The sequence below is a fragment of the Oncorhynchus masou genome, unplaced genomic scaffold, assembly GCF_036934945.1.
Source record: "Oncorhynchus masou masou isolate Uvic2021 unplaced genomic scaffold, UVic_Omas_1.1 unplaced_scaffold_900, whole genome shotgun sequence".
Taxonomy (NCBI): Eukaryota; Metazoa; Chordata; class Actinopteri; order Salmoniformes; family Salmonidae; genus Oncorhynchus; species Oncorhynchus masou.
Genome location: NW_027015471.1, coordinates 78,935 through 97,491, shown reverse-complemented (window position 1 = coordinate 97,491; position 18,557 = coordinate 78,935). Strand labels below are relative to the sequence as shown.

At 42.5% G+C, this 18,557-nt stretch overlaps 1 protein-coding gene and 1 long non-coding RNA gene across 2 annotated transcripts; both read right to left on the bottom strand.

Annotated features, from left to right (window-relative positions):
- Window positions 1–11,676: 11,676 nt before the first annotated feature.
- On the bottom strand, window positions 11,677–13,403 carry LOC135538073 (C-C motif chemokine 13-like). Its single transcript, XM_064964062.1, has 3 exons — window positions 13,241–13,403; window positions 12,906–13,023; window positions 11,677–12,661 (listed from the first exon to the last, which is right to left on the bottom strand). Exons 1-3 carry the CDS (start codon window positions 13,302–13,304, stop codon window positions 12,568–12,570), a joined length of 276 nt encoding a protein of 91 aa, XP_064820134.1. The 5' UTR covers window positions 13,305–13,403; the 3' UTR covers window positions 11,677–12,567.
- Window positions 13,404–14,720: 1,317 nt separating this feature from the next.
- Window positions 14,721–15,486, bottom strand: LOC135538071 (uncharacterized). Its single transcript, XR_010455318.1, has 3 exons — window positions 15,424–15,486; window positions 15,216–15,327; window positions 14,721–15,121 (listed from the first exon to the last, which is right to left on the bottom strand). It is a non-coding gene; the product is annotated as an uncharacterized LOC135538071 (long non-coding RNA).
- Between the last annotated feature and the right edge of the window lie 3,071 nt (window positions 15,487–18,557).

The following is an 18,557-nucleotide window of genomic DNA, read 5'->3' as shown; positions in this document are numbered from 1 at the left end:
TCTATATCAGTAGAATAGACCTAGTTACAACCCATCAATATCTATATAAGTAGAATAGACCAAATTACAACCCATTAATATATACATCAGTACAGTAGAATAGACCTAGTTACAACCCATTAATATCTATATCAGTACAGTAGAATAGACCTAGTTACAACCCATTAATATCTATATCAGTAGAATAGACCTAGTTACAACCCATTAATATCTATATCAGTACAGTAGAATAGACCTAGTTACAACCCATTAATATCTATATCAGTATAGTAGAATAGACCTAGTTACCACTCATTAATATCTATATCAGTAGAATAGACCTAGTTACAACCCATTAATATCTATATCAGTAGAATAGACCTAGTTACAACCCATTAATATCTATATCAGTAGAATAGACCTAGTTATACAACCCATTAATATATATATCAGTAGAATAGACCTAGTTACAAACCTTTAATATCTATATCAGTAGAATAGACCTAGTTACAACCCATTAATATCTATATCAGTAGAATAGACCTAGTTACAACCCATTAATATATATACCAGTAGAATAGACCTAGTTACAACCCATTAATATATATACCAGTAGAATAGACCTAGTTACAACCCATTAATATATATACCAGTAGAATAGACCTAATTACAACCCATTAATATATATACCAGTAGAATAGACCTAGTTACAACCCATTAATATATATACCAGTAGAATAGACCTAATTACAACCCATTAATATATATACCAGTAGAATAGACCTAATTACAACCCATTAATATATATACCAGTAGAATAGACCTAGTTACAACCCATTAATATATATACCAGTAGAATAGACCTAATTACAACCCATTAATATATATACCAGTAGAATAGACCTAGTTACAACCCATTAATATATATACCAGTAGAATAGACCTAATTACAACCCATTAATATATATACCAGTAGAATAGACCTAATTACAACCCATTAATATATATACCAGTAGAATAGACCTAGTTACAACCCATTAATATATATACCAGTAGAATAGACCTAGTTACAACCCATTAATATATATACCAGTAGAATAGACCTAGTTACAACCCATTTATATCTATACCAGTAGAATAGACCTAGTTACAACCCATTAATATATATATACCAGTAGAATAGACCTAATTACAACCCATTAATATATATACCAGTAGAATAGACCTAGTTACAACCCATTTATATCTATACCAGTAGAATAGACCTAGTTACAACCCATTAATATATATATACCAGTAGAATAGACCTAGTTACAACCCATTAATATATATATACCAGTAGAATAGACCTAGTTACAACCCATTAATATATATACCAGTAGAATAGACCTAATTACAACCCATTAATATATATACCAGTAGAATAGACCTAGTTACAACCCATTAATATATATACCAGTAGAATAGACCTAGTTACAACCCATTAATATATATACCAGTAGAATAGACCTAATTACAACCCATTAATATATATACCAGTAGAATAGACCTAATTACAACCCATTAATATATATACCAGTAGAATAGACCTAGTTACAACCCATTAATATATATACCAGTAGAATAGACCTAATTACAACCCATTAATATATATACCAGTAGAATAGACCTAATTACAACCCATATATATCTATATCAGTAGAATAGACCTAATTACAACCCATTAATATATATACCAGTAGAATAGACCTAATTACAACCCATTAATATATATACCAGTAGAATAGACCTAATTACAACCCATATATATCTATATCAGTAGAATAGACCTAATTACAACCCATTAATATCTATACCAGTAGAATAGACCTAGTTACAACCCATTAATATATATACCAGTAGAATAGACCTAGTTACAACCCATTAATATATATACCAGTAGAATAGACCTAGTTACAACCCATTAATATATATACCAGTAGAATAGACCTAATTACAACCCATATATATCCATTTATACATTAATTGAATCATATGAACCACTCTTTCACAGGATGTTTGAAGTTTTCAACGGCTTTATAAAATATAAAATAGGTTACTGAATAGTTACATGTCAAATATGTTTACAGTTATAGAAAAATAAACAATTAGTATATCCTAAACCTAGTACATTACACTGAACCTAATCCATACCAATCTCAGATAGGATAATAACCTAGTACATTACACTGAACCTAATCCATACCAATCTCAGAGAGGGTACAGACATGCATGACAAGGTTTGCGTCACTAATGGCAACCTATTCCCTTTAAAGTGCACCAACAAGGGTTGAGGTGTTAGGGGGTGATGGTGGTTGATGACATCATCGTCGTCTTGGCAGTAGTCGATCTGCTCTCAATCTTGGTCACATGACTCTGGACCCAGGCTTCAGAAGGGTCAACACAAAATGTCTTCCCTTTCTTTGTGGTGAAACTGCAACAGATACACAACAAATTGTCTCTCAGAACATCCAATCTGTGATATGAACGGCTCCATCTTGTCTTGTACAGTGTAGCCTGGATGTAGCCTGGTTCCAGGTGTGTTTGTGCTATCATACCAACTCCTTGTCACTCCTGGTTGTGTTTGTTATGACAAGGAGTTGACGTGAAGCCACAAACAGATCTGGGACCAGGCTAGCCCAGATGTTTACAGTTTACAGTAGACTATGCTTACTTACATCAGTGCTTTGCGAGGGCAGCTACTGGAGGTTGTTCTGAGAGAAACTACATGTTGAAGAGGGATCCTCGCGCTGAATGTCATACAGCATTCAGGTGCCATTTCCAACGCGATGACACCTGTAAACAAACCACAGTTAACATAAAGATCTCCAGGTGTGTCTCCAACAGCGTATTAAACAGTATTGCCACACACACACACACACACACACACACACACACACACACACACACACACACACACACACACACACACACACACACACACACACACACACACACACACACCTGCAGACGTCGTATGGAGGGAGCAGAGCAGTCCCAGGAGGAGTAGAGCAGTCAGGGTCTTCATGGTTCAGAGATGGTTGAGATGCTGAAGATTGTATTGTCTGAGATGTTCTCTGATGTTCTGGTCTATGATGTGCTGGTCTCTGATGCTCTGGTCTCTGATGCTCTGGTCTCTGATGTTCTGGTCTCTGATGTTCTGGTCTCTGATGCTCTGGTCTCTGATGCTCTGGTCTCTGATGTTCTGGTCTCTGATGTTCTGGTCTCTGATGTTCTGGTCTCTGATGCTCTGGTCTCTGATGCTCTGGTCTCTGATGTTCTGGTCTCTGATGTTCTGGTCTCTGATGTTCTGGTCTCTGATGCTCTGGTCTCTGATGCTCTGGTCTGGTTCTGTGTCAGAAGTCTAGCTGATGCTCTGGTTCTATGTCTGAGGTCTGATCTGATCTGTCTTTTATACAGAGAGCTGGTCCATCAGACCCATTGCCAATTGACGGGGAATCTCCCCCTCTATTCCTTCATTCACTCTGAATATCTTTCTAAGAACCAACATGCTGCCCTTCAGGTTCCTCTTCCTCAATTCTCTGTAACTCTGTTTCCTCCAGGATGTTCAGCAGCGCTGCTATTTTCTGAAATACTCAGAATACATTTACTGGAGATTTGCATATCAAAGGAAGGATATTAAAGTGGACGATATACTATATGATACATTACATCAAATACAACAACTGTTCAGATTAAATTAAGTTCTCTACATCATAACCAACTAGTTTGTAAGTAATTATTGAAATCAACTATGTGTCTTTCAACTTTTAATTGCAGATTTTAGGATGTGTAGACTACAGACTACTGTAGACTCTGTATCTCTCCCCACACTCACACCAACTTCATTAGACTACTGTAGACTCTGTATCTCTCCCCACACTCACACCAACTTCATTAGACTACTGTAGACTCTATCTCTCTACTCTATCTCTACTCACACTCAGCAGAAACAGCCTTTTACTGTAAAGAATAATTTCAAGAAATTCTAGAAAAATGATTCCATTATGTTCTGTATTCAAAATGACAGAAGACTTCCTGTAGGCCTGATATACAATCATACTGACTGACCCATCTGTTATACAATCATACAGACTGACCCATCTGTTATACAATCATACTGACTGACCCATCTGTTATGCAATCATACTGACTGACCCATCTGTTATACAATCATACTGACTGACCCATCTGTTATACAATCATACTGACTGACCCATCTGTTATACAATCATACTGACTGACCCATCTGTTATACAATCATACTGACTGACCCATCTGTTATACAATCATACTGACTGACCCATCTGTTATACAATCATACTGACTGACCCATCTGTTATACAATCATACAGACTGACCCATCTGTCTCTACAATCATACTGACTGACCCATCTGTCTCTACAATCATACTGACTGACCCATCTGTCTCTACAATCATACTGACTGACCCTTCTGTCTCTACAATCATACTGACTGACTGACCCTTCTGTCTCTACAATCATACAGACTGACCCATCTGTCTCTACAATCATACTGACTGACCCATCTGTTATACAATCATACTGACTGACCCATCTGGCTCTACAATCATACTGACTGACCCATCTGTTATACAATCATACTGACTGACCCATCTGTTATACAATCATACTGACTGACCCATCTGTTATACAATCATACTGACTGACCCATCTGTTATACAATCATACTGACTGACCCATCTGTTATACAATCATACAGACTGACCCATCTGTTATACAATCATACTGACTGACCCATCTGTTATACAATCATACTGACTGACCCATCTGTTATACAATCATACTGACTGACCCATCTGTTATACAATCATACTGACTGACCCATCTGTTATACAATCATACTGACTGACCCATCTGTTATACAATCATACTGACTGACCCATCTGTTATACAATCATACTGACTGACCCATCTGTTATACAATCATACTGACTGACCCATCTGTCTATATAATTGTACTGACTGACCCATGTCTCTCTATCTATACAATGTATTAGTGTTCAGTAGAAGATGCATATTTAGCTGACACACACTGAACCAAGTATCCTGTTTCAGTTCAGACCAGAAAGATTCAAGTAAAGAGAGACGTCTCTTTTTAATTAACTCTCACTTCCCCATTCTGTCACCAGAACTTTGTATGATGCAAATGACTGCAGCTTTTCTAAGAACAAACATTGCAGCGCTCTTCTCTCATTGTCATTCTCAAAATGTTTGTAATAACTTGAAGCCAGAGTTCACAGTTCTGCACAGAGTTACTGGTGGAAACAGGGAGGGACTGACAGTAACTGAACTGGCACGCAAAATAACAAACATGTTCATTAAGAAACAGGGTATTTTAAAAGGTGGTTTGAACATTTCTTTGTGTGCAACCGTTTCTGAGAGTGTCGTTCCAGTTGTAGTGTTCTGTTGTGTGATGTCATAATAGTTTTATCTTGAACACTGCCAGTATGAAGTCTTTAAATGATTGCATCTGACCTGTGAGAAACATCACTATTTCTCTGGTAAAAAAAAACATATTTACGATAGTAACAACTTGGTTGACTTTCTGATACAATGTAACATGTTTTCTGAGTAACTTTAAGGCATTGTAATGATACAATTTATCTGTCTCTCTCTCTCTCTCTCTCTCTCTCTCCCTCTCTCCCTCTCCCTCCCTCACCCTCTCTCTCTCTCTCTCCCTCTCCCTCTCTCTCTCTTTTCCCTCTCCCTCTCTCTCTCTTTCCCCTCTCCCTCTCCCTCCCTCTCTCTCTCCTCTCCATCTCCCTCTCTGTCTCTCTATGTCAATTCAAATCAAATTTATTTATATAGCCCTTCGTACATCAGCTGATATCTCAAAGTGATGTACAGAAACCCAGCCTAAAACCCCTCTCTCTCTCTCTGTCTCACCACCCTCTCTCTCTCTCCCTCCTTCTCTCTCTCTCTCTTTCTCTCTCTTTTCCCTCTCCCTCTCCCTCCCTCTCTCCTCTCTCTGTCTCTCTATGTCTCTCTCTCTCTGTCTCTCTGTGTCTCTCTCTCTCTCTCTCTCACCCTCTCCCTCTCTCTTTCTCTCTCCCTCTCGCTCTCTCTGAATTAAATTAATTTCAAAGGGCTTTGTTGGACTTTATTTGACTAATTATGTGACTTCTGAAGGTAATTGGTGTCATCAGATCTTATTTAGGTGATAAATAGCAACGGGGTGAATATAAATGAACCTACCAGATTCCTGTTTTTAATTTCTTGGAAAATCTTGAAACAAGTTATTTTTAAATTTTATTAAACCAATTTGGACTATTTTGTGTTCGTCCATTACATGAAATCCAAATTAAAATCTATTTAAATGACATGTTGTAATGCAACAAAATAGGAAAAACGCCAAGGGGGATGTAACAGCGTTCTTTTGTTGTTGAAGGAGAGTCGGACCGAAATGCAGCGTGTAAGTTACTCATGTTTATTATGTGAAGACAAAACGAACGAACTATACACGAATAACTATAAATACAAACAACAAAAAAACAGAACGAAACCTAATACAGCCTGACTGGTGCAACCTACACAGAGACAGGAACAATCACCCACGAAATACAAGGCGAAAAACAGGCTACCTAAATACGGTTCCCAATCAGCGACAACGAGAAGCACCTGACTCTGATTGAGAACCGCCTCAGGCAGCCAACCTAATTAACACACACCCCTAATCAACTACCAACCCAAACACTACAAACCCCAATACGGAAATACAATACATAATAACCCCATGTCACACCCTGGTCTGACTAACTAATAAACTAAAACACACAATACTAAGACCAAGGCGTGACAGAACCCCCCCCCCCCTAAGTTGCGACTCCCGAACGCACCTCAAAACCATAGGGAGGGTCCGGGTGGGCCTGTCCATGGTGGCGGTTCCGGCTCCGGACGTGGACCCCACTTCCTAAATGTCAATGTTCCTCCCCTTAGCGTCCATGGATAATCCACCCTAACCGCCGACCATGGCCGAATAGTCCTCACCCAGAACCCTACATAACAAAGGAGCAGCTCGTGACTGAGGGGCAGCTCGGGACTGAGGCAGCTCGGGACTGAGGGGCAGCTCGGGACTGAGGGGCAGCTCGGGACAGAGGGGCAGCTCGGGACAGAGGGGCAGCTCGGGACTGAGGGGCAGCTCGGGACTGAGGGGCAGCTCGGGACTGAGGGGCAGCTCGGGACTGAGGGGCAGCTCGGGACTGAGAGGCAGCCCGGCACTGAGAAAAAGCCCAGCCAGGAAGTTGAATCCGGCAGATCCAGGCTGACTGGCGGATCCTGGCTGACTGGCGGATCCTGGCTGACTGGCGGATCCTGGCTGACTGGCGGATCTGGCAGATCCTGGCTGACTGGCGGATCCTGGCTGACTGGCGGATCCTGGCTGACTGGCGGATCCTGGCTGACTGGCGGATCCTGGCTGACTGGCGGATCCTGGCTGACTGGCGGATCTGGAATAGTCTGGTTGACTGGCAGATCTGGAAGGGTCTGGTTGACTGGCAGATCTGGAAGAGTCTGGTTGACTGGCAGATCTGGAAGAGTCTGGTTGACTGGCAGATCTGGAAGAGTCTGGTTGACTGGCAGATCTGGAAGAGTCTGGCTAACTGGCAGATCTGGAAGAGTCTGGTTGACTGGCAGATCTGGAAGAGTCTGGTTGACTGGCAGATCTGGAAGAGTCTGGCTGACTGGCAGATCTGGAAGAGTCTGGCTGACTGGCAGATCTGGAAGAGTCTGGCTGACTGGCAGATCTGGAAGAGTCTGGCTGACTGGCAGATCTGGAAGAGTCTGGCTGACTGGCAGATCTGGAAGAGTCTGGCTGACTGGCAGATCTGGAAGAGTCTGGCTGACTGGCAGATCTGGAAGAGTCTGGCTGACTGGCAGATCTGGAAGAGTCTGGCTGACTGGCAGATCTGGAAGAGTCTGGCTGACTGGAAGAGTCTGGCTGACTGGCAGATCTGGAAGAGTCTGGCTGACTGGAAGAGTCTGGCTGACTGAAAGAGTCTGGCTGACTGGCAGATCTGGAAGAGTCTGGTCGACTGGCAGATCTGGAAGAGTCTGGCTGACTGGAAGATCTGGCTGCTTCATGCTGACTGGCGGCTCTGGCTGCTCCATACTGACTGACAGCTCTGGCGGCTTCATGGAGACTGGCAGCTCTATGCAGACTGGCAACTCCATGCAGACTGGCAGCTCTTTGCAGACTGGCAGCTCTGGCTGCTCCATGCAGACTAGCTGCTCCATGCAGACTAGCAGCTCAGGCTGATCTATGCAAACTGACAGCTCTGGCTGCTCAAGGTAGACTGGCAGCTCAGGCTGCTCTATGCAAACTGACAGCTCTGGCTGCTCAATGTAGACTGACAGCTCAGGCTGCTCTATACAAACTGACAGCTCTGGCTGCTCAATGTAGACTGGCAGCTCAGGCTGCTCTATACAAACAGGAGGCTCCGGCAGCGCTGTAGAGGAGGAAGGCTCTAGAACCGCTGAACAGACGGGAGACTCCGACAGCGCAGGAGAGGGAGAAAGCGCTGGCTGCGCTGAACAGGCGAGGCGCACTGTAGGCCTGATGCGTGGTGCTGGCACTGGTGGTATTGGGCCGAGGACACGCACAGGAAGCCTAGTGCGGGGAGCTGCTACTGGAGGGCTGGGGTGTGGAGGTGGTTCTAGATAAAGGACAGGCACAGGAAGCCTGGTGTGAGGAGCTACTACCTGAGGACTGGTGTGTGAAGGTGGCACAGGATGGACTGGACCGTGAAGGTGTACTGGAGAGCCTGAATGCAGGACTGGCACAGGACGTGCAAGGCTAGGTAGGTACACAGGAGGCCTAGTGCGTGAGGCTGGCACACTTTCCACCAGCTGACTAACACGCACCTCAGGACTAGTATGGAGTGCTGACCCAGGTGCCATCAAATCCCCGACACGCTCCGTCGGCCGAATATTATATCTAAAGCACCAAACTAGCAACTCCCTCATTAAACTCTCCTCCAATTTTCCCATTAACTCCTTCACAGTCTCTGCTTCGCTCACCTCCAACACTGGTTCTGACCTCCTCCTTGGCTCTTCACAATAAACAGGGAGAGTTGACTCAGGTCTGTCTCCTGACTCAGCCACTCCCCCTGATAGCCCCCCAAAAACATTTTTGGGGCTGCTTTTCGGGCTTCCATCCACATCGCCGTGCTGCCTCCTCATATTTGCGCCTCTCCGCTTTAGCCACTTCTAATTCCTCCTTGGGGAGGCGATATTCACCAGGCTGAGCCCAGGGTCCTTTTCCGTCCAGTTCCTCCTCCCATGTCTAATTCTCCAAATGGTGTAGCCTCTCCCACTGAAGCTGCTTCTGTTGTTTCTCGTAGCTCCTGTTTGCGCTGCTCCTGCCTGTAGACACGCTGCTCCTGTTTACTCTTCGCCTGCTGCGCTTTAGGGCGGCTACACTCTTCTGGTTTAGCCCAGGGTCCTCTTCCGTCCAGGATTTCCTCCCATGTCCAGAAATCCTTAAAACGAGGCTCCTCTTTGCGCGGCTCTTCTTTGCGCTGCTCCTGCCAGTTGACACGCTGCTCGGTCCGTGTTTGGTGGGTGATTCTGTAACGTCGTTCTTTTGTTGTTGAAGGAGAGTCGGACCGAATGCAGCGTGTAAGTTACTCATGTTTATTATGTGAAGACAAAACGAACGAACTATACACGAATAACTATAAATACAAAAAACAACAAACAGAACGAAACCTAATACAGCCTGACTGGTGCAACCTACACAGAGACAGGAACAATCACCCATGAAATACAAGGCGAAAAACAGGCTACCTAAATACGGTTCCCAATCAGCGACAACGAGAAGCACCTGACTCTGATTGAGAACCGCCTCAGGCAGCCAACCTAATTAACACACACACACACCCCTAATCAACTACCAACCCAAACACTACAAACCCCAATACGGAAATACAATACATAATAACCCCATGTCACACCCTGGTCTGACTAACTAATAAACTAAAACACGCAATACTAAGACCAAGGCGTGACAGGGGATGAATACCTTTGCAAGACACTGTACTTCTCCATAGTCAGTTGAACTTGTTTCTGTGTCCAGTATGAAGGAAGTTAGAGGAAGTTTCACGAGCCAATGCTGACTAGCGTTAGCACAATGACTGGAAGTCTATGGGTATTTGCTAGCATGCCTGCAGTAGATAAAGGACATCATTGCAAAAATACAGAAGTATCCCTTTAAGCATTTTTTCATCTGACTGTAACAGAGAACTTTATTGCAGAAATCTCTCACCATCCCTTTAAACTTTGACCTGTACTGATGAAGAGTGAATCTCTCACCATCCCTTTAAACTTTGACCTGTACTGATGAAGAGTGAATGTCTCACCATCCCTTTAAACTTTGACCTGTACTGATGAAGAGTGAATCTCTCACCATCCCTTTAAACTTTGACCTGTACTGATGAAGAGTGAATCTCTCACAATCCCTTTAAACTTTGACCTGTACTGATGAAGAGTGAATCTCTCACCATCCCTTTAAACTTTGACCTGTACTGATGAAGAGTGAATCTCTCACAATCCCTTTAAACTTTGACCTGTACTGATGAAGAGTGAATCTCTCACAATCCCTTTAAACCTTGACCTGTACTGATGAAGAGTGAATCTCTCACAATCCCTTTAAACTTTGACCTGTACTGATGAAGAGTGAATCTCTCACAATCCCTTTAAACTTTGACCTGTACTGATGAAGAGTGAATCTCTCACAATCCCTTTAAACCTTGACCTGTACTGATGAAGAGTGAATCTCTCACCATCCCTTTAAACCTTGACCTGTACTGATGAAGAGTGAATCTCTCACAATCCCTTTAAACTTTGACCTGTACTGATGAAGAGTGAATCTCTCACAATCCCTTTAAACTTTGACCTGTACTGATGAAGAGTGAATCTATCACAATCCCTTTAAACTTTGACCTGTACTGATGAAGAGTGAATCTCTCACCATCCCTTTAAACTTTGACCTGTACTGATGAAGAGTGAATCTCTCACCGTCCCTTTAAACTTTGACCTGTACTGATGAAGAGTGAATCTCTCACCATCCCTTTAAACTTTGACCTGTACTGATGAAGAGTGAATCTCTCACCGTCCCTTTAACCTTTGACCTGTACTGATGAAGAGTGAATTGGAATGAGGTGGTCTCCTGACTACCATGTTCTGTGTCCCTCAGATCCGGTGCTGAATGAACAGACCATCTCCAACACAGACACCAAGGCAATAAGTGGATCCAATGCAACATGATGGACAGAGAGGAGGTAACATACAGAGTTCTGCCCAAAGAATGTTCGAGCGGCGCCACCTGGTGGACTGGCAGCGCCATTATGTAAAATAAAATACTTCAATATTTATTTATTTGTCGTGAAGAAGGCACCACAACGCCTCCACATGTCGACTCCAATGCTTCCCACAGTTGTGTCAAGTTGGCTGGATGTCCTTTAGGTGGTGGACCATTAATGATACACACTGGAAACTGTTGAGCATGGAAAATCCAGCAGTGGCAGCTCTTGACGCACTCCAACCGGTGCGCTTGGCACCCTCTATCATACCCCATTTAGAGGCACTAAAATCGAATGTTAAAATGAATATCAGAGAATTCTTCAGAAGCCGTCATTTATTAATTAATAAAACGACAGACCGGTTGAAAGTATCGTAGAAAATACAATATCTGTGTTAGTAGAATAGACCTAGTTACAAACCATTAATATCTATATCAGTATAAAATATCTAGTTACAAACCATTAATATCTATATCAGTATAAAATATCTAGTTACAAAAAATGAATATCTGTAAATTCATTAATTGAATAACATGAACCACTCCTTCACAGGATATATCAAATGTGTTTACAGTTATTGACAAATAAAAATTAGTTTATCCTAGACCTAGTACATAACATTGAACCTCCTCTATAATCTCAGATAGGGTATTAACCCAGTACATTACATTGAACCTAATCCATACCAATCTCAGATAGGGTATTAACCTAGTACATTACATTGAACCTAATCCATACCAATCTCAGATAGGGTATTAACCCAGTACATTACATTGAACCTAATCCATACCAATCTCAGATAGGGTATTAACCTAGTACATTACATTGAACCTAATCCATACCAATCTCAGATAGGATATTAACCTAGTACATTACATTGAACCTCCTCTATAATCTCAGATAGGATATTAACCTAGTACATTACATTGAACCTCCTCTATAATCTCAGATAGGATATTAACCTAGTACATTACATTGAACCTAATCCATACCAATCTCAGATAGGATATTAACCTAGTACATTACATTGAACCTAACCCATACCAATCTCAGATAGGATATTAACCTAGTACATTACATTGAACCTCCTCTATAATCTCAGATAGGATATTAACCTAGTACATTACATTGAACCTAATCCATACCAATCTCAGATAGGATATTAACCTAGTACATTACATTGAACCTCCTCTATAATCTCAATGACATCATTGGGTTCTGCTCTCAATCTTGGTCACATGACTCTGGACCCAGGCTTCAGAAGGGTCAACACAAAATGTCTTCCCTTTCTTTGTGGTGAAACTGCAACAGATACACAACACATTGTCTCTCAGAACATCCAGTCTGTCATATGAACGGCTCCATCTTGTCTTGTACAGTGAAGCCTGGATGTAGCCTGGTTCCAGGTGTGTTTGTGCTATCATACCAACTCCTTGTCACTCCTGGTTGTGTTTGTTATGACACTGAGTTGACGTGAAGCCACAAACAGATCTGGGACCAGGCTAGCCCAGATGTTTACAGTTTACAGTAGACTATGCTTACTTACAGCAGTGCTTTGCGAGGGCAGCTACTGGAGGTTGTTCTGAGAGAAACTACATGTTGAAGAGGGATCCTCGCGCTGAATTTCATACAGCATTCAGGTGCCATTTCCAACTTAACGACACCTGCAAACAAATGATCATAAACTACAGTTAACATAAAGAGCTCCAGCGTATTACACAATATGGGTAGTCATCCACTCCCCAACACACACACACACACACACACACACACACACACACACACACACACACACACACACACACACACACACACACACACACACACACACACACACACACACACACACACACACACACACACACACACACACACACACACCTGCAGACGTTGTATGGAGGGAGCAGAGCAGTCCCAGGAGGAGTAGAGCAGTCAGGGTCTTCATGGTTCAGAGATGGTTGAGATGCTGAAGATTGTATTGTCTGAGATATTCTCTGATGTTCTGGTCTCTGATGTTCTGGTCTTCTATGTCTGAGTTCTGTTCTCTCATTATATATAAACAGCTATTACATAACAACTCAACCATGAAAAGCCCTTCCCTCAATTTCTGTTCCTCTTCTCTGGTCAAAAGTAGGACTCACTTCTTCATTGCTGACAATAACAACTTGTGTAGAATTGCTTGCTCAGCATTCATATGTACATTATGCATTGGTTCTGACATTCTTGAAAGATATCAAAATAGTTTGTTGGTAAATGTTCAGAGTTACAGACCAGGGGCCTGTTGCACAAAACTAGGATATGGGATTAAGCCAGGATATCTTGGTGATCCTGGCTCAATTGATCCGTAATCTGGTTGCACTAAAGATGGATAGGGGGCAGGAGGATATGTTATGGTATAAATTACCATGGAGATTTATTCTCTGGAGCTAGCCTGCTCCAGACCAGGCTAAATTCCAGGATCTATTTAATCTCATCCCTAATGTCAGTCAGCAGTCACCACAAATGGAAACCAATAGTTATTTCACTGCTCACTATACATTGTTATCACATATAACTAGACCCACTGTTATTATTTAAACGTTTGTGATCATTAATTTCAATGATTTTGGATAAAAAATGATTTTTAGATGATGTTGCTATCATTAGATAATTTACAGTTTCCCATAGACTATAAGGCTATATATAAAATGATAGAATATTAGGGCCACAGAGGGGAAAAAAACACAAGTCATAATATTGTAACCAGTTGTTTTAAAGGAGGACAGTTGTTAAAATGACAGATGTGGGGCATTTCGTGAAATTGTACTTCAGTATGGTTTCATAAACAAAGACATGCTGATGTGCCAGAATATTAAGTATCACATTGTCATAAGTATCAAAACAATATGTAGCTTTTCTGCAGAAAGAACCAGCCTCATAAATGTATGACTTTATCCTTTTTCTTCAGTGTGGCCCTAGTACTCTGTCATATAAACAAATACACATTCCATATGAATATAAAAACACAATGTGTAACATTATGTTCCTTTATTGAATAAGGACAAAACAAAGCAGGTAAACCATCAGCTCCTTTCGAAACTGAAGTCACAGTGACTCTACAAGATGGAAAGCACAGAATCCAAGCATATTATACAAAATGATACATACACATTCAAAGGTCTGTATATAACACACCCTGCATGTCTGCACACTAAAATAAATGCAGGACAAATCCATACACATCAACTGAACAGACAAATGAATGGATGCAGTAGCCTCCTGCAGCCTTGTATTACACACAGTATACCGCACAAACATCATAAGAGGCCAAATTCCGTCAAAAACGAACCCAAAAAACCCAAATTCCTCTGCCACCGCAGGACATATTTAACCAAAATTGAAAGCACACATACTAACTAAAATAATTCAACACATATTGGTCCCTCAGCAGCCGACCATTGTCGTCATCAGGGAAGATTGCCGGATTGTCCCAGTCCATGGCTGGTGGCACTCTGGGGGCCCTCTCCTTCCTCAGGCAGGCCACATTGTGGAGGACCGCACAAGCCACAGTAATATCACATGCCCTAACAGGGCTGACCCTTAATTTGTGAAGGCAGTGAAAGCGTGCCTTCAGGAGGCCAAAGGTCATTTCAACTCTGGCCCTGGTCCTGGCATGGGCATGGTTGTAGGCCTGCTGTGCTTCCTGGGGGTCTGTGAAAGGTGTCAGGAGAAAAGGCTGGCAGCCATACCCCCTGTCTCCCAGCAACACACCAGAGAATTCACCTGTCAACACAAAATCTCATCATTACTACCTCATAAACACAGTGATATTCTTGACACAGCCATGATGGTTATAAATAGGGGTTGTGTGGCTTACCTTGTGATAGGCACTGATAGATTTCAGAGGCCCGAAAGATTCTGGAGTCATGGACTGAGCCAGGCCATTTTGCCACAACATTGCTGATCACACAGTCAGCATTGCAGACCATCTGAACTCATAAGATGAGGAATATTACACCAATCAATGCACATCACTGGCAATGCAGAGTGTTCGTCAATGGACAATATCAAAAAGTTATGTTCACCTGAACATTAATGCTGTGAAAGGATTTCCTATTCACAAAAATCGGCCTCATGGGCACCTGAGGGGCTTTTATCCTTGTGTGTGCAGTCCACTGCACCAATGACATTGGGGAAACCTGTCACACAAAGTAATGAGTATCCTACTATGTGTTAACAGTTGTCCTGTAATTTGTAGATCCTCTTACCTGCAATCCTATAGAACTCCTCTTTGATGTCACAGAGTCTTCTGTGGCCAGGGAAGGAGATGAAGACATCTGCTAATGCTTCGATAGCCAGACACACACTCCTTATTGTGCGGCAAATTGTGGCCTTGTTCAGCTGTTCTGCATCCCCCACTGAGTACAGGAAGGCTCCACTAGCAAAAAAGCGCAAGGCCACACAAACCATTTGCTCCACACTCAGTGCATGGCTCCGTGCAGTGCGGTGCTTAATCCTGGGACCCAGTAGTCTGCATAGATACAGGTTTTCTGCAGATGGCATCAGGTATCTTTCATATAGATGGTCATCAGGGAAGGCCAGTGGGTCCAACCGGTCCCTGAAGACCCTTTCTCGCCTGAAGGCTCTCCTCAGCACAAGTGCTTCTTCATCCACCACATCTCGCACGAATGGGCATGCCATTGTCAGAGCAGAAAGGAACACACAATTTTGGGCCTTCATATAGGCTAGTGGCCACACCTGGTGCTGGGGGTGGGCAAAAGAGGGCGATGCCTTATAACGATGACTTGGTTGTACTGATTGCTGGGAAAATAAATAAAACCTTAGAAAGATGCCACCGTCCTGTGTGCTCACAATAAGAGCTCATATGTCATGGCTCACTTGACTTTACGAGAATATACCTAATTTTTATTTTGAGCTGTGTCATCTTCTTGGAGCTGGGGGAGGAAAGAAAAATAATGATTAATACATTTGTGTTACAGTTAGCATACAGTGTACATTGAAGGCATATCTCACCTCCTCTCAAGTTTTTTTATTTCAAGGTCCAGTTTCCTAATTGTCCTCTTTTTTATTTCAGACTCCAGTGCAAGATTTTCCATCTTTTTCTTCTTGTACTGAATGTCTATGTCTGCCAGTTCTATTTGGCGCCGGAGGTGGTTGCCATACAACTTTCTGATAGCTTGTGAGCTCTGTGAACACAATACAATTAGCGCAGCTGGAATTTGGCAGGATGTGGTGTCCTTTTATTAATACGCACTATGTTGCCAGGCTGGTTTTCCCACTGTATAGCATCTGGGTCCTGTAAAATAAATTAGATTTTTTGATTTTGATGAGGACTCCTCACCATTGTAGAGTAAATAGTACTTTCACAGTCTTAACATGATACCTCATGCCTTCTGGAATCCAGAGAGATGGTCTCCTCCTCATCATCATCGTCTCCATCATGTGCTGTTGCTGCTGCACTGGGGCCTTCACCCTATCACATTTAAATCGGATTCATATTGAAGCTAGTAGACAAGACATGCCAGGCCTACAGTATGCCTTTGATGGAGTACTCACTGGATCAGCATCGTCTGGTGCTTGTGCTGGTGGCTCTAACAGGAACACAGTGCTGCCAGACACTGCAAGGCAATAGGTAAACCAAAGTCAGACAGTCCAAATTGATTCAATATGAATGTGGTTGTATCCCATGTAGAGATGGAAGGACATACCTTGAATGAAGCGGGTGGCATCTTGGGAGGAACCTATGCTCGTCTCTTTCCCCAGGGATCCCCTCTAAGACGGGCCTGCCTTTATTTAGCTCCAAGGCCATGTCCTCTGCTGGGGTAAGGTCAGCCTTTGGTGACCCACCACCCGTGCCTTGTCTGTGGGTATTCTTTTTCACTGCTAAAACAGTACAGACAATGTGTGAGCAGGCACCTTCTGGGTACAATATATGCTTGTGCTTTGTTAAATATTAGTCAGGGACCATACCAATTCTGCAGAATGTTCTTGTATTTGATTTTGACCTGCTGCCATGTCCGTTTTGGCCCGTTCATGTTTAATCTACACACACACACACACACATTTAATGGAGTCACACTGCAAAAAATTACTTGGTATTTTTGTCTTGTTTTCAGTAAAAATATCAAAAAATGTATCATAGCTTTATACAGTGTGATGGAGTTACTTTACACAATTTCACTCATATCTGCAGTGCATTTCAATTAAAAATTTAACCGTTTCATAATTACAGTACAACTGCATTTTTGGAGATGTGAATTAAATATTTGAATTGTAATTGTGATGTTTCAGCGGAGCGGTGAGTGTGTAATTGTGCACTACTTACGCATTCAGGCGGTCTGCAATACTTTGCCACGCTTTTTCTCTTTGCTTTATCACTGTGGCGGTGTTGCCTTTCTTCTTTATTAAATCTTTTACCTCCTCGTATGCCTCCATGAGGATTTGTGCTTCCGACGGGGAAAAGTACGCGGCTCTAGTTGCCATGGTAAATCAGTTAATCTGTGATCTGTGGCGGGGTCTATTTGAGTGAGCCGTGAGCGCGCACCTATCCAGGATTGGTTTCCCTGGCTTAATGAATCCGTGTCTGCTCATCCTGGCTTGGTCTTTGTGCAACCAATTAAGCCTGACGCACATGTTTTGGCTTCATTGAGCTCAGCTGAGTCATTTATCCCGGATGTCTTAATTCTACTTTTGTGCAACAGGCCCCAGTTAGGTGGTTGGTTAAGGTTCAGAGTTATTTTTTTAATCTTACCTTTATTTAACTAGGCAAGTCAGTTAAGAACAAATTTTATTTTCAACGACGGCCTAGGAACAGTGGGTTAACTGCCTGTTCAGGGGCAGATTTGTACCTTGTCAGCTCGGGATATGAACTTGCAACCTTTCGGTTACAAGTCCAACGCTCTAACCACTAGGCTACCTTTGCTGCCCCTGCCCCCTGTTAGGTTGTTGGTTACAGTTCACAGAGTTATAGACCTTTTAGGCTGTGGGCTAAATATCACAACTTTTGGTCCGTTCGGGTGTCAGAGGAAGGCCCATTATGTAAAATAACATTCTTCAATATTCATGAGTAGATTGCAGGAAATGTCAGTTACAGGTGTTTTCAACAGCTGCTCAGCTGCACCACCTTGTTAAATAATCCTGGGCTGAACCCTGACCTGTACACTCTCACACCTGTCCACACACACATACCTGCACAGAA

Excerpts from the sequence above, each read along its gene's own strand:
- LOC135538073 (XM_064964062.1), bottom strand. The coding sequence starts at position 13,304 with ATGAAGACCCTGACTGCTCTACTCCTCCTGGGACTGCTCTGCTCCCTC. Across the intron at positions 13,024-13,240 it reads CCTCCATACAACGTCTGCAG|GTGTCGTTAAGTTGGAAATG; the intron begins GTGTGTGTGTGT and ends ATTTGTTTGCAG. Across the intron at positions 12,662-12,905 it reads TGCCCTCGCAAAGCACTGCT|TTTCACCACAAAGAAAGGGA; the intron begins GTAAGTAAGCAT and ends TATCTGTTGCAG.